General features: G+C 33.2%; 1 protein-coding gene across 1 annotated transcript in view; it reads left to right on the forward strand.

The window, feature by feature from the left end:
- Positions 1-15,413, forward strand: part of CCDC91 (coiled-coil domain containing 91) — a 143,006-nt gene that overhangs the window by 77,044 nt on the left and 50,549 nt on the right. The window contains exons 7-9 of the mRNA XM_062569556.1: positions 981-1,073; positions 1,254-1,322; positions 3,653-3,829. Coding sequence (XP_062425540.1) covers positions 981-1,073; positions 1,254-1,322; positions 3,653-3,829 — 339 coding nt within the window. The remainder of the gene's footprint in view (positions 1-980; positions 1,074-1,253; positions 1,323-3,652; positions 3,830-15,413) is intronic.

A 15,413-nucleotide genomic window follows, 5' to 3' on the forward strand; every position in this document is an offset into this window, starting at 1 on the left:
ATCTTCTAAAATATTACGATGTATTGATACTATACTTTTATTTTAAGGTTACAATAATTATCTCTTAAATAGCATGTAATAACATGTTCTGCTTTCCTATCCATTGGTTATTGACACATGGCGTCGGTAATTTCCAGTAATGATTTTTAGATTTGGAATACAGTTTATTTTAAGTCAAAACCCAAATCTCTACGATGTTTGGTTTATTGAAAAATATAGATAAAAAGATTGTGATTAAAAACAGTGAATACATTATATTATCAGAAATGGGCTACTCGATCACATTATTTCAGTATTCACCATCTCCCTGAAAAATGTTTCAGATTACAAGAAAGTCAGAAGAAAACAGCGTTCTCATGCTGTCATCTCCTGGCATATAGAGTTCAGAGTATAACAGTTGGTTGAAAAAAATATTTACAGTTAACTTCTGCCATACATTAAAGTGAAAGGTAGTACAAGCATACTTTACCTTCCACAGCTGTTTAAATGAATTCTTTCAAGTATGATGTTGCTTTCGCGATCTTTATAACTTTTGTAAGAGTATTGCTCTATATAGTAATTTTTTCCCCTTTTCTTTGTTATTCTCTTCAGATCTAGAGGATATAATAGATAGTCCTGGGGCTAAATGTTTCACATTATTGCGAGTTTCCCTTACCATCAAAGCAATTAAAGGAGCAGTGTTTATCTTTAGTCAAATCTAGATTTTGAGTCATTTTGGTTAGAGTGTGGTGCTAATAATGCCAAAGTCATGGGTTCAATCCCCGTAGGGGCCATTCATTTGAGAGTTGGACTAGATGATCTCCAGAGGTCCCTTCCAACCTTACCAACTCATCAACTCATCATCATCAATTCTATGATTCTATGTCTACTTGATTCTATAATTTTATAAGCAAATGACAAACTTAACTATGCTGCCTGAGTTCTTTTTGTCTGTTCTACTAGCAGACTGTAGTTATGATACAGATGTTTTCTTCCAATAGCATCAAAGACTTCTTGACATCTTGGAAGCAGAGAAGGAAGTATTATCAGAAAAGATAAAAGAAGCTTTGCTGCAACAGTCACAAAAACATAAGGTATTGCTTTTGTTTACAAAAAAGAGGAGCCTGGATTGCACCTTGGAGTTCATAAGGAATGATCCTGTCACAGTTGTTGGCAGGAAAAATGAAGCCTTGTCAAGCACTCTGAGTGTTTGATGTGATTTTTAGCCATTCATTTATTCTGTATTGCAATTTAATTTTTCATAACATTTGCAGGAAGTGCTTGACAAATGTTTGGATGAGGAAAAGAAAAGAAGTAAGGAGACTCTGGCAGCTGTGGCAAAGGTATCTCTTGTAAATTGTAGCTGTACAATGTAGATTCCATGAGTATCATTAAGAATGCCAAGCTCAGCAGCTGATTCTTATTTCATAACTAGATGTATCAAAAATTATGTTCTCATTTGTATTTAATATATAAACTATAAATACATCTATTATAACTTAGGTCTTCATAAAGCTCTCCTAACTGTTGAGGAGATGTAGCTTGCTTACTTCTATTTAAGATAACCTCTGTATTAATTTGTACCAAGAAGACAGGATCTTTGATGTTACCTAAATAGAAAATATTTATTTTCATAGCTTTTCATTGACAGTATCAGTACCTCTTGATCTGAAGAACTGGGTAGTAAAGTCAGCTGATGAACTTATGAAGATAATTAGCATTGCATCTGATTTAATTTTTATTTTTCTAAAGTAATTTTTAATGAGAATGAAAAATAAATAGTTAATTTTCTACTATACTATTTTATAAAATCCTGTAAGAAAATTATTTCTTCAGTAGATTTCATTATTAAAGTGTGTTGTGGTTAGGAGAGTAATTTTCTATGTATTATACCACACTTCATTTCTAGAATCAAATACAAAATTGTAGTTGGTTATAATATTCTGGGGAAACCTCTAGAGATGTAACCTAACACAGTTAGTTTGGCTATATGATTATTTCCTTTATATCTTTATGTGTAGTATACAAACATTTTCTGAGTATCTCTTTGAGTGACATTCGACAGCATAAAGGACTTAGTTACATGGTTGATATCTGAGGAGAAATGTTTGTGCAGTAAAATATCTCAACTTAGTAGGACCTTCTTAATTTCTGTTGCTAAGTATTTTATTATATTTTATGAATGTCTAATTAAATTTTCCAAATCAAGTTCAAGGAATTGCAGTAAAACGCTTTTCTTCTATATGTAGGTATTTGAGAAAGCTAATATTTATTTCCATTTAAAACCTTACTTGACCAGTTCCATAATTGCCATTAAAGGGCATTACTGACCTATAAGCTTATTAAAATAGTTTTCTGCTTGCCAGTATTTGTTTATCTTGAACTTGAGCATATTTATCTATAGATATTACACAATGCCAGATTGTCTTGCTGGTAAATACACTTATGTGTTGCTCAACATATATAAAGCTGTGCATTGCCTTTGTTATTCCAGCTTCAGTCTATTTTGTGTAATTGTTGAATATTGAAAAAAGACAATGAGATGGTGTTCTTTTGGAATGGATAGTTAAAGAGCTTTGGGAGGGAAGACATGTTTGTTTTATATGCCTATTTACTTTGCCACTGAAAGAGCTCAGCATTTTTGGACTATATGTTAGGTACTTACAAGAAAAGAGCAGTAATAGCAATATTAAACAGGGAAGACCAGAATAAGAGAATAAATATCACCTACACTGAAGTGATTTGTGTTTTATGATATGTTTGAATTAAGCAAAGCATAGGATATTAGCTTATTAGAGGAGCATCTAATTGTCTTTTGATTATTTCATCTTCGAATATATGAGTTTTGACTCATATGTAACACAGATGTATCCAAGGTGGATTTTTCTGTGTCAAAGAACCATACATCTGATAGAAGTTGGGAAGTTGTTCTCTTAGTGAAGTGTTATTTATTTTCTTGAAGAGCAATGAATGTTCTTTTGACTCTTCAGCAAGCTGTGAAGGACAAATTAATTTCCACAGGATTGTTTGCAGATCTTTTTGAGGTGCAAAAATCTGTGACAAGCATACATACTGGTTTGGAGACAGCAGAATGGCTGTCTTTTGTGCTTGTCTTCTGTGTATGTCTTTTGATTTCCTCTCCATTTCTCTCTCCTCAGTCTGTGCCAGGCTTCAAATGGAAAAGTTTCTTTCTCTTTCTGTTTTACTACAAACAAAATAAAACACTCTATTATTTGTAGAAAAGAATTCATTTCCTATATTTCTTATAAAATATAGCCTTCTTTCATGTTACTTCACTAATTTGACGCACAATTTTACAGATAATTCCTTAAGGATTATGAAGATTTTTAGTTTGTAGTGCTATTCAATATCTGGCCCATCTGCTGTGTACCAGAAAAAAACTCATTATGACATACTGTCACTTCAATAGGTGGGAATTTAAGACTCTTGCCTATAACTTTCTTTTTTGTCTTCTTTTTTCTTGCTGTAACTATAAAGTCATTGTCAAATGGTAGCTGCATAGCAGCACCTTAAGATAAATTTGAACTCATAGTTTAGAAGTAAAAATATTTCTCCTATCTTGTTATCTCATAGGTCTCATAAAAGAAGTAGTATTTATTCACATCTGCGTTGGGTATTTTGGTTATTTATTTGTGCTTGATACATTTCAAAGGCTGAAAAAGAAGTAGTGCAGGAAGCTATTCTGAAAGCAGTAGAGGAGGAAAGGAGAAATATGGAGAAGATTCATGCAGAAGAAAGGAAAATGTGGGAAGCAGAATGTGACTCACGCAAAGAGAAGATTGCCCAGGCTGTTCTGGAAGCCATGCAAGAACAAAGAAAACATGATCAAGTGAGTACATTTTACCCTTTTGAGGACTTGCTTTGCATATTTTATTTTCTCTTTTGAATGTCTTCCTAATGTTGTGGTAGATTTTTCTTTAAAAATAGATCATCCATCATTTATCACTGCACCTACTTGATATTTGAAATGCACAGCATTTTGTTTTTTTTTTTTTTTTTTTCATCTGTACTGTGTGTGGAGACAGTTTGGCACATTTAGAACACAATTGCTGTGACCTTTTCAGGCAAGTGTATTGAAATGAAATGGATCAGGCCCTGTAACTGCCTGTTTCTCTACACTGACCTGAAAAGGAACCCGAGATAACTAGCTCAGATACAGGCATCTGTGTTGTGGAAAGGTTCTTTCTTATATCTACAGAGGAGAAGAGATGTTACTGTTCTTCCTTATTATACTAGAATTCCACTCGCTATCTTAGTAAAAAGATTTTTTCTAACACAAAATCTAGAATAAATACAAGATAAATAGAAAGAGAATTATCAAAATTGGAAAACTGTAACAGTAATGAGCCAGAAATATTTCTACAGTTACTTTCTAGAGAGATACTTCTTTAAGGATAATTGTATGTCACTCAAATTGATAGGGAAATTCTCAGCATCACTTTTTACTGGACAGTAGGAATTACAGATCAAGTACAGTGACAGTTAAATGCTTTTGCAAAAGCTGGATTTTTTTAGTCTCTAGTAGATTTGGAAACAGTCTATAAATACACTAGGTTTTGTTTTTTTTTCCTCTCTCTCTCTCTCTCTTTTTTTTTTTTTTTTTTTTGGTGGCCCACTTGAATATTCCACTTTTAAGAACTTTAAACAAGATATGTTTCATTCAGATGCTGGAATTTCATATTGTTTATTATTTTATGTCCTGAATAACTAAAAAAAAAAACCCCATACATTTAGAATTTAATTAAAATAGAATTTTTTAGTATGTCATAGAAATTTAAATACCCCCTTTTGGAAATAGATCCATTTTTTTCTTCTCTAGTGTTTGACAGAATTATATATTTCATATCTAATCAATTAGACAAAACTACTTTTCGATCCTAAGCCATTATTGTGCTCTATATCTTTGTTGCCTACTTCCTAGTGTAAATAAAGTGTAAGTAAATTATGCTCTCTCAATATCATTTGTTTACTTCTTTTGAATGTAAAGCTGTCAACAAGTAAGTTCGCAGTATGTAAAATGTGCTAGGGTGGGAGAGTGAAGGATTAAGTTAGAGTATTTAGTGATGCTCAAATCTTGCTCCTGATATAGCTGTCTATCTACTGTTGATGTTGTTGTTTGTAATACTGCATAGCTCTGACAAGTTTGACAGCAGCACAAATACTTTCTCTTAGTCTACTATAATATATGTTGATTTCTCTTTTGAATTATGCTCATTTTTCAGATAATTAACCTATTTTCAGTTAGATACAATGCAAATTTTTTTTAGCTTTTCCAAGATTCTCTAACTTAAATATATAGCATATTTGAAGGTACCCTCCTTATTCTCTGATTAATGAGTGCAAGTTCTCTGGGATGATGTTTTGCTTTTGTAGAAAGTTGTCTCTTGCAAAAGTTTTTACTTGTTACCTCTGCAAACAAACTGCCTGTGTCCTTAAAACTATTACTGTTGCAACCCTATTACTACTAAAATTCTGTCCAACTGACAGTAAAAGTAGTCTTGTGGACCTAATGTGCCAACTAACTGCTTACATAAGATGTCCAATGCAAGTTTGGTTTAGTGCTGAAAAATGCTTGAACTACAGATAGGCAATTTGTCTGTTAACATTGGTTTTCTAAGTCAAACCTTCCGATCAGAGTCTTTTCTCGTTTGCATTTTTTCTTTAAGGCTTTTTTTTTCCAGAGATATAATTGAAATATTGACTTTCCTGTGATTACTGTTTAGCGATCTTACATGTCAGATCTGTAAGGGATAACAGTAAAACATAGTAGCATTTTAGAAAATGAAATTTACAGTTGTGGCAACATGTGTAATATTTTTCTCATTTAATTCTTTATGCTGTTTCATATAATAGCACTTCTTCACAGTGTAGTTCATCCTCTTTCAGAATCATCACCTGATACGACTATTATGTTTAGTAGCAAGTAATGAAGCTACTGACTGTAGATGAATATAAATAAATATGCAAAATATTCTCCTTTTGGTATCAACTATATAAAAATGTCCTCAAGAGCAATATGGTTAATTCAGGAGAGAGTACTTTTGTAGCAACTAACCCATGAGTCTGGAACTAAATACAAGAAAAAAACCCAGCATGACTGTCTTTAGCAAAAACTCTCTTTTCGTCAGTCATCTTTTTTCACATTATCTCCAAGGGACAAAATCTTTGTGTGAGAAAATAAAGATACTGTGTTTACATCTCAATCTCTCTTTTTTTCTTCTGTCTCATTTTACACTAGTGATTGTCATAGAAATGTAAACAAAAATGCATTTGTTTTTACAGTGCTGTAAGTTAACTTGAAGAGTTTTATTTTACAGATTAAAACAAAACAAAAAAAAAAAAACCCAGAAATTAAGCATAGTGTTAAAGAGATAGAACTTTCCTGTGCTAATGTTGTAAGTCTGAAAAGTTGAAAGAGAAAAATCAGAATGGGTCTCTGTAGGCTTCTGCAAACAGATGAGCCAAAATGGCTTCTGGTCATAGTACAGATAAGTAAGTCTAGGAATAATTAATTCAAAAAGCTGAAGACACTAAAAATTTTATAAACTTCCTTAAGGTGAAAAATCCACTTTTTAATCTATGCAGTTGAAATCTGTTTTGGTCTGTGTCAGAGTTGACCAGAACAAAACAGGAGAAACTAAGACCCCAGATTTCACAACCAAACAGGAACTCAAGAAAATTGTGAATTTGATAGTAGAAACTGGGGTATAGCATAGTAGACACTAAGAATCATAACCAAGAATAGAGATATAGAGATTTTGTTTTAAAAATTTCAGGCTCTTAAAAAAAAAAAAATATTGTTGTCAGCTCCTGGTTAATTAAGAACTGAGAAGACATATATGAATGTTAAAGACTGAAAAGATGAAAAGATGAATTTAGTATAAAGGAAAAAGAAGGACACTGACATATATATGGGCCAAAAGTTGATAGATAGTAAAGACATTGTATTTCGGGAATTGCAGTGTAGAAATTGCAGAATTGTATCTTGTAAAGGTCTGTAAAACCTTTAAACTATGAAAAGAAAATAAACCTTCTAGATCAGAAAATATGTTTAGGTATTTTGATCTCTTTTTGTTTGTTTTATAGGAGGAGTTTATTATCAAATAATTTTACTTAGGAAATAAAAGGTATTAATTTTTTCAATATTTTTAAGCATATTTAGTGGAAAAACCTTGCAGAAGTCTGTTAAACTTGAGAAAATTACTGGAAGAACCTTAACCTTTGCCAGTTAATTTGTTCAGCCAATCAATCAGTTATCAGTTTTTACCACATCAGATGGTACGATTTCACTTCATGTTCTAATGAAATTATTTAAAAGAAGAAAAGACTAACAGCTACTATGTGGAGATGAGATTTGTATTTGTAGAATTGACAGGGGAGGAAGTTGTTAGTGGTGTATTTCTTTTCTGTTTGTCGTTGAACAATGGTTGGGCAGGAGAGCCATAATGGAAACTTAGTGCAGATTACTTTTGCTTATTGCATATTTATGCTTGACAAACTCTTCCCATAAAAAGTTGTTTGTCCTCAGTAAGATGCTGAGAGTGCAGATAAGGAGGTGCTACTTCATTGTAAGGTTTATTTTATCAATTTAACCTTGCTGGAGAAAAAAACTTGGAATTTGGGAGCAGTTTGGTAAACAGTTCATGATCAGTATCAAGTATTTAGTTATTTAGTATATGAAAGAGCAAAGTAAAGAAAAACTTAAAATGTAAGTAATTTCATACAAACTAAGATGTTCTGTGTTAACATTTCAGCTTGATGGAACAACCTTTTCATGCCTTTGAAGCCTGACCAGCCCACAGGAAAGAAGCTCTGTGGAGAAGGTTCTGGGAGTCCTAGTGGGTAACAAGCTAATCAGTAATAAGCTAATCAATAATAACAAGCCAGTAATGTGCCCTTGTGGCCAAGAAGGCCAATGTTCTCCTTGGGTGCATTAGGAAGAGTGTTGCCAGGAGGTCGAGGGAGGTGATCCTGCCCCTCTACTCAGCCCTGGTGAGGCCTCATCTGTAGTACTGCATTCAGTTATGGGCCCTCCAGTACAAGAGAGACATGGAGCTACTGGAGAGAGTCCAGCATAGGGCTGCAAAGATGATCAGCGAGCTGGAGCATCTGCCCTATGAGGAACAGCTGCGAGAACTGGACCTGTTTAGCCTGGGGAAGAGAAGACTGAAGGGGGGGGATCTTATCAATGTGTACAAGAATCTGAAGGGAGGGTGTGAAGGGTATGGGGCCAGACTCTTTTCAGTAGTGCCATGCGACAGGACAAATTGCAACGGGCAAAAACTGAACCACAGAAAGTTCCGCCTGAACGTGAGGAGGAATTTCTTCGCTGTGAGAGTGACAGAGCACTGGAACAGGTTGCCCAGAGAGGTTTCCTTCTCTGGAGGTATTCAAAGCCTGCCTGGATACAACCCTTTCTAACATGCTCTAGGTGACCCTGCTTGAGCAGGGGGGTTGGACCAGATGATCTCCAGAGGGCCCTTCCAACCTTACCCATTCTGTGATTCTGTGAGTAACCCATATATTCAACAGGCTAGATATATGCTGACATGTTTCCAATTTTTTGTTCCTGTTGTTTTATTTTTTCATACATTGTATGTTTTTAGAGTGGCAACCTCTATGCAGACAGAGTGTAATATATCTAGTAGTTCTCAATGTTGAGAGGAATGCCTGGTGGAATAGAAAAATCTCCCACTGGAATACTTTTTTCAGAATTTTCTTTCAGATAAAGTAGTGGTTGCCCTCTAGATACAGAGAAACCATAATAAGTGATTTGACAGAAGCTGAAGCTTTTTCCACAAAATTCAAAATTGCAATGAAGATTCTAGGGAAGACTAAAAAACTAAGATTAAACGTAGAATGAAAGCTGGCAGACAGATGTTAAGCCCTAAAAATTTAGGTCCATGTCTTGGACCACAGCTTGAAATTAGTAACTTTCATAAAGCACTTAAAGAATCACTTTTGTCATTTCCTGAACGCTTGAAGTTAAATTTAAAATACTGCGTTTTATTCTGGCTCTCGAGGGAAAGAGAGCTTGACTTCATCATTGCCATAATCCACACAACAGATACATTAGATACTAAAAATGTTCTGAAAGCTGCAAATAATTGGAAAGTAAAAAACCTTTAATTTATTAAAAGAACTAAAATAAAATCTTCTTCCTCTTTGACATGAGCAAAAGCACTGAGGCAAAATGATCTTACCAATGGGAAAGTATTTCAGGAGCACTGAAGCTACAATATTTCATTTAGCCAAGCCACAACTGAGATATACTGAGATAGACAAAGAAAAAATGTTTCTGGAAGAAAAGCTTATGGAAAAAACTTATGGAAAAAATGTGAACTTCCTGAAAGTCTTTGCCCAGTAAGTGTCTAAGCATTCAAGACAATTGTATTTTTTCATGCTCCTGAGGGTTCATGTGTTGTACTTTGAAGAACTAGGATTTATCATTTATTATTTTAGAATGTTTAGTTTTTTATTGCCAAACATCTAAATGATTGAAAAAAATGTGATTAATTAAAAATTCTTCTGTTGGTATTGTATGTTCTTTAAAGTATGTTTAATGTGTTTTCCATCAGCTTATAAATGGCAGTATAATATCATTGCTCAGAAAGTAAAGGCAAAATGTCCAGAACATAACAGTGTTTAATCTTGAAAAATGGATGGCTACTTTCCTGCTACGTTAGTAAAACCTTTCTGGTGTTCAGGCTCTGTGCTTGAGGGAGTGCTTCTGTTGACAGCTTTGGCAAGCATGAATCAATTTTGCATTGAATGTCTTAAGGATTTCCACACCCAATATAAGTGAACAAAAGATATGTAACTGAAAATATCAAGGTGTTGGCTATATACTTAAGAGCTGACTTTTGTTTCTTTCCTATTATCGCTTAACTTAACCATAACATATTTACTGAGAATAATTATCTATGTAAATATTTTTCTTCATTGCCCTCTATATGGGAAGGTTGAAAAACTAATAAATAAAAAATTTTTTCTAAAAAGTGTTTTCGTACTCTAGTGCTTAGTCAGATTTATTAATTGTAGAATTGTCTTTTCTTAGTCCTGTAATCTAGAGAAAACTCTAATTCACTAAATTTTTGCTAGTGCTTCAAATGAATAGGTGCATAATTAAAATTTTGGACAGTAATATGAAGAAAGAAGAAAATACATGGGGATATACATTAATCTTATCTTTTTATTGTCAAATAAGACTATTCTAGCAGATAATTTCCCAACATTTCTTCTTTAGATGTCAAAACTTTGAGAGTTCATTCATTGGCAGTACAATCTCCATATTTCTCTTAAAAATAGAGAATGTTGGGTGCAAGTGCATGCCTCCTTCCTGATTTTGAAATCTGAATGAATTTCATACTATGAATCCATTTAAATTTACCTTTGTTTACTTTATTTTACACAGTAGTTTTCAGTATTGTCCTTGGAAGAGTGTTTTCTCATCTATTCTCCTGTAATCTCTTCCTACCCTGTCTGGTCATCTTTTTCATATTTACACTCCCTCCTTAACAGCTTGACTACAAACACAGATTCAACTGCTATTCCCATAATGAAAGTGAAAAAATCTGTTTCTTCTGTCTGTCATCTTTAAGAAATGGGCTACATGGTGTTATAACTTTCTTCATGTTTTTGTTACGAAATCATCAAAGAGCTGTGTTCTGATGATCTCTGTGTAGAACAGATCAAGGAACTTATCTCTTGTTCCTATGTTATGCAACAACTAACCCAGTAATTTTGACAAGGCAGCAGATCAACTAGTTTGAGAACTACTGTTTTGTGTAGAGGCAAGGTACCATTGGTTACCTGCTTGGCAGTAGTTTTTGGCGGTACTCGGTGATACTATACTGCTTTAGTAGGATCAGGAACTATTGCCTCTCTGCAATTAGGTAGTTGCTTTATGCTTTCTGTACGAGATTATCTCTTGACTTCTATGGAATTTGGAAGCCTAACTCACTTTTTTCCTTCTTCCCTACTTTGAGCACTGTTTCTGTCTACACTACATTGTACTACATTGCTCTTGTAGTCAATGTCTCAATATAAATTATTTGTGTTATCATAAGTTAGAATAGTTTCATGATGAAAACATGAAAGAAATGACAAATATTTTAAAAGTAATTTTCAGTTTCACTTTCTTCCAGTTTCTCTGCTTTTTGCAGCAACAGTAATACGTCCAATACTTGCAGAGATCATGGTGATTCCAGAAAGGTTTGGAAAAACATTTTTCATTAAAATAAATGTTCTCTGAACAGTGTGTAAGAAAGAACACATCTTAATAGCACTGCGTGGGAAGAGACTTCTGTCATTAGATCAATTTTTTTGTAACATAAAGTCTGGGAAAGGAATAGTCCACTGCATGCGGTATTTAAGCATATCTGACTTCAGAAGTACTTTGTAGTAGTTTATAACTACAGACATTATAATTTGAGGGTTTCTATTTTCTGAATAAACATTCATATTGCAGTCTGTGGTTGCATTTCCTAGATAAAATTCAGTACTGCCACCTGGTCTTTCTGTGGAAAGAAAAGAATTTTACTGTAAAATTGCAAAGCATCATATAGAGTATTGTTTTTAGAATATTATTTCCCTGTGGAAATTTCCCTATTTACTTTTATGTGATTCCTAATACATATTTGAACATGATTTCTCAATTAAGTACTTAAATAACTTTATTTTCCATTCTAATTCTGTAATTGTTGTCAAGCATATGTCCACAGAAAGGCTCTGCTATTTGACTGTAATTGAGTACTGATAGCCTCTAGGCTTAAAAACAGAATAAACAGAATTGTACCTCTTGGGTAAGATAGAGTAGAATGCTACTTCTAGGAAAATGGGCTTTCCTGTTTTCTTGAATGAATTAAAAAGATGCTGAACTGTCCCTTGTGGCACTTAGTACTGCCTTTCCCATATTAGCCAGAGTTGAGGTAGAGGCCAATTTTTACATTTCAAAGCAAAAATCTAAATTAGGATAAAATTTAATGGTGGAAAGAGCAAAGAAGGTGATGAAGAGAACAGTGAGTATATATGATGACAGGATGTACATGCACATAAGTATCAGAACTTAAAAAGCTCTGATATCAGTTGATAATTTACTGTAAGGACTGTGGCAGAAAAAGAGTTTGAATAATAAGGCTTTGAGAACTTAGAAGAGAGGATTTCATGAAGGACAGTATAGAAGAAAGAATGATGATTCTTTTCACAGAGGGAAAAATTAATATCACTGATTTATTCAAAGGACTGGGGGGCGGATTTAGCTCGGTTGGATAGAGCATAGTGCTGCTAATGCCAAGGTTGTGAGTTCAATTCCTGTATGGGGCTATGCTGAGGGTTGGACTAGATGATCTCCAGAGGTCCCTTCCAGCCTTACCATTCTGTGACTCTATGACTGGACAAGAGTATATGGATGCTGGATAGGGTATTAAGTGTTGGATAAATTGTTTTTGAATAGCTCATGTTTTATTAAGTTATGTCTCTCCAAATGTTTTCGACAACAGTACATGTTTTGTATATTCATCTGAGATAGAGGGGAAAAATCATCTTTTGCATAATCTCCTAATTTGGTGCCATCTTAGGAAAATAGCAAATTTATATTGCACCTATTGCTAATGACAGCATATACCCTGACAGTTACTGTGAGTCTCTCAAGAAACCATGATCAGCTGTGCTTGTACTGGTGTACTGAATATATATGCATATATATATATATATATATATGTACATATATATATATATGTATACTTATTTTCCTGATTTCCCTTATCCCTCATTAACAAATAAGCTGTCTTATTGATGCCTGTGTTGTGCTTTAAATGGAATATTGGAGATTTCTTGGCTCTTTGCAGCCTCCTCCATGCTAAATGGGATGAGTAGAAGAGACTTTTCTTCCCAATCTGTGATACTACAGCAAAGCTATCTGTTGATAGTCTTGAGCAGTCCAGGTATTTTCACAAGGAGGCCTATGATTTCCCAATATAAATGGCAAGTAAGAGATAGTATAAATTAAATCAGCCAGTTGAACAGTTGAAGCTGTTAGTGGCTGTTTTCAAGACATATACCTAGAAAGGAAACTGTGTGTATTCTTGTACTGTTTGATCACTAAACTTGGGAGAGATGTTTAACTTAGTTGAGAAATAGACTTTCAAATTACAGAGAAGTAGGACCACATGATTTATGTTACTGTATGGTTAATGAAGTTTGATCTCCAAAGATAAGAAGCGTTTTGGATTGTTGTCAGAAAGTCTTTTTGGATTATTATCAGAAAGACAGTTTTTTGCCCTTAAATTTTGAGGCATCCATTATGTTATTAGGGAATCTGTGTAAGAAAAAAGAAAGAACAGGGACTGAAAAGTTAGAAGTAGCTGTTTAAGGTATGGGAATTTTGGAATAAGTGCCAGTTTAGGACTATACAAAAATTTTCTGAAGCAGTGGACCCTGAGAATCTATCAAAAAACTAGCCTTTGGTGTAGAGTAAGGCACAGAAAAAGGCTGAGGGGCTTTGCTGAATTTTTCACACTTTCACTTTTGGGAAATCTAGGGATGCTGTAAGGACCACTTGAATTCTTTTTGATATAAAGCTCTTACTATGTAAGGCATTATGAAAGTGACAGGTAATAATATATGATATTAGGAAATAACATTTATATTATCAACTTATTTCTTTTGAAATGAGTCTTGATCGTGAAGAGTAGCCAATGCCTAACTATAACACTGTAGTAAGTATCCAATTAGATTGTTATTCCCTCAATAGGATGTTAAACAAATTAGCTTTGTCTATTATCTGTTACTTCATGTTTGTCGAAGAGAATTAATAGTGTTCCTACTATTGGAAAGTTCTCACTGTAAATGGAAAATAACTCTTACCAGTTTTATTTTTTTTGTTGTTATCTCAGGGTGATACGAATGCTGTTTTAGAATTGTATTACTTGTGATTTCTGTTTTCTTGGATGTTTTTAATAGACTTGCAGAATTTCATCGGTTCATTATTAGGACCTTTGTTCATATAATTTGTTTGTTTATGTGAAGTTTCTCGTAGCTTAATATCAAGGAAAATCAACATGCATTTATTTTTTTGAAGTATTTGATTGATGTACAATTTTTTGCATATTAAGATTAGCACCTTATCACATCTTTGTCTTGCTTTTAAGAGTGTAATAGCATATTTGATTCTTTTTTCATTGTATTATGAGATAAAGTATTTCTGTACCTTTTGACAAATTAAGCTCATGTGAGAATGTAATTATGAGATCAGCATATTTTTACATTTTTATGTGTAACTCTGTGCTATTTTTCTTTTAGTCTTGCCAGGGTTCTCTAGTGAAAGAGACCTTTATCTCAGGATTTTTCTTTGGAAAACTTGAGTTAAAATAGAAAAAAAATAATAATCAACTTTTCTAAGTATGGTTCAGATATTTTCTGTATACCACAACAGGTAGAACTATGAAAATGAGCATTTTAAATTTGTGGTTTTAAAATTTTTCTTCTGTAAAGACAATAAAAATATAGTTTTGTAGAAACGATTCAATTTTGGCTAAAAAGTAGTAAATAGCAAAGGCTAAGAAAGCATATTGTCTTTTTCAATTGAAAGATTTCCACTGAAGAGTTTTTATAAAATGGGATTTGATCTATATGGTCTAATTTGGGGTAACACTATTATTCATTTTATAAGCTAATAGCATTATGATAAAATGCTAGTCACATACTTGTAGTTAACTTATGTAGCTTCATAAACATCTTGTATTTCGAAAATCTTAGAATTCAGCCTCTTCTCCAGAGTGAATCCATTCAATAATATTGAGCTTCAGCAAAAATATTTTCTGAAAAGAAAGTAGATTTTTAAAACACTATGAATATTTAAATTAGGTAGACTTCTATGATTTTATATTTAAAATGTTTCTTAATAAAGCAAAGCGATGAAGAAGATCATCATCTAAGCCCACAAACATTTTAAAGTTATGTATTTCTGCTTAAGTTGTTATTCTTTCTATATAAATAAGAGTTGTGTTTTAATTGGATATTTTTAACTGTATACTTTAAGTACTGCAGCAAAGTAATTTTTTTCTTCTAAGCCTCGCAAGTTATGTACAGGATACATACATTCATTTTGACAAGCCTGAAAGCCTGTGAATAGAATAATTCAATCCTAAAGGTAAATTAAGCCACCATTGATTATTCTTTTTCTCTTACTGAAATGAAATATATGATTTTAAGAGGTTTGCTTTATGTATGACAACATGTGTTACTTAGTAGGCATTATTCTGATTTATGGTTAGGTAGCAACAGGTAATAGATCATATCTGATAGAGTATCATATAGCAATGGAAAGACTTTGCATACTCTTTAGATATGTGGTCCTTAGCCATTAGAAGTACAAAAAACCAACCTTCTCCCATCTCTTTGCCTTACGCATG

The sequence above is a fragment of the Rhea pennata genome, chromosome 1 (genome assembly GCF_028389875.1).
Source record: "Rhea pennata isolate bPtePen1 chromosome 1, bPtePen1.pri, whole genome shotgun sequence".
Lineage (NCBI taxonomy): Eukaryota > Metazoa > Chordata > Aves > Rheiformes > Rheidae > Rhea > Rhea pennata.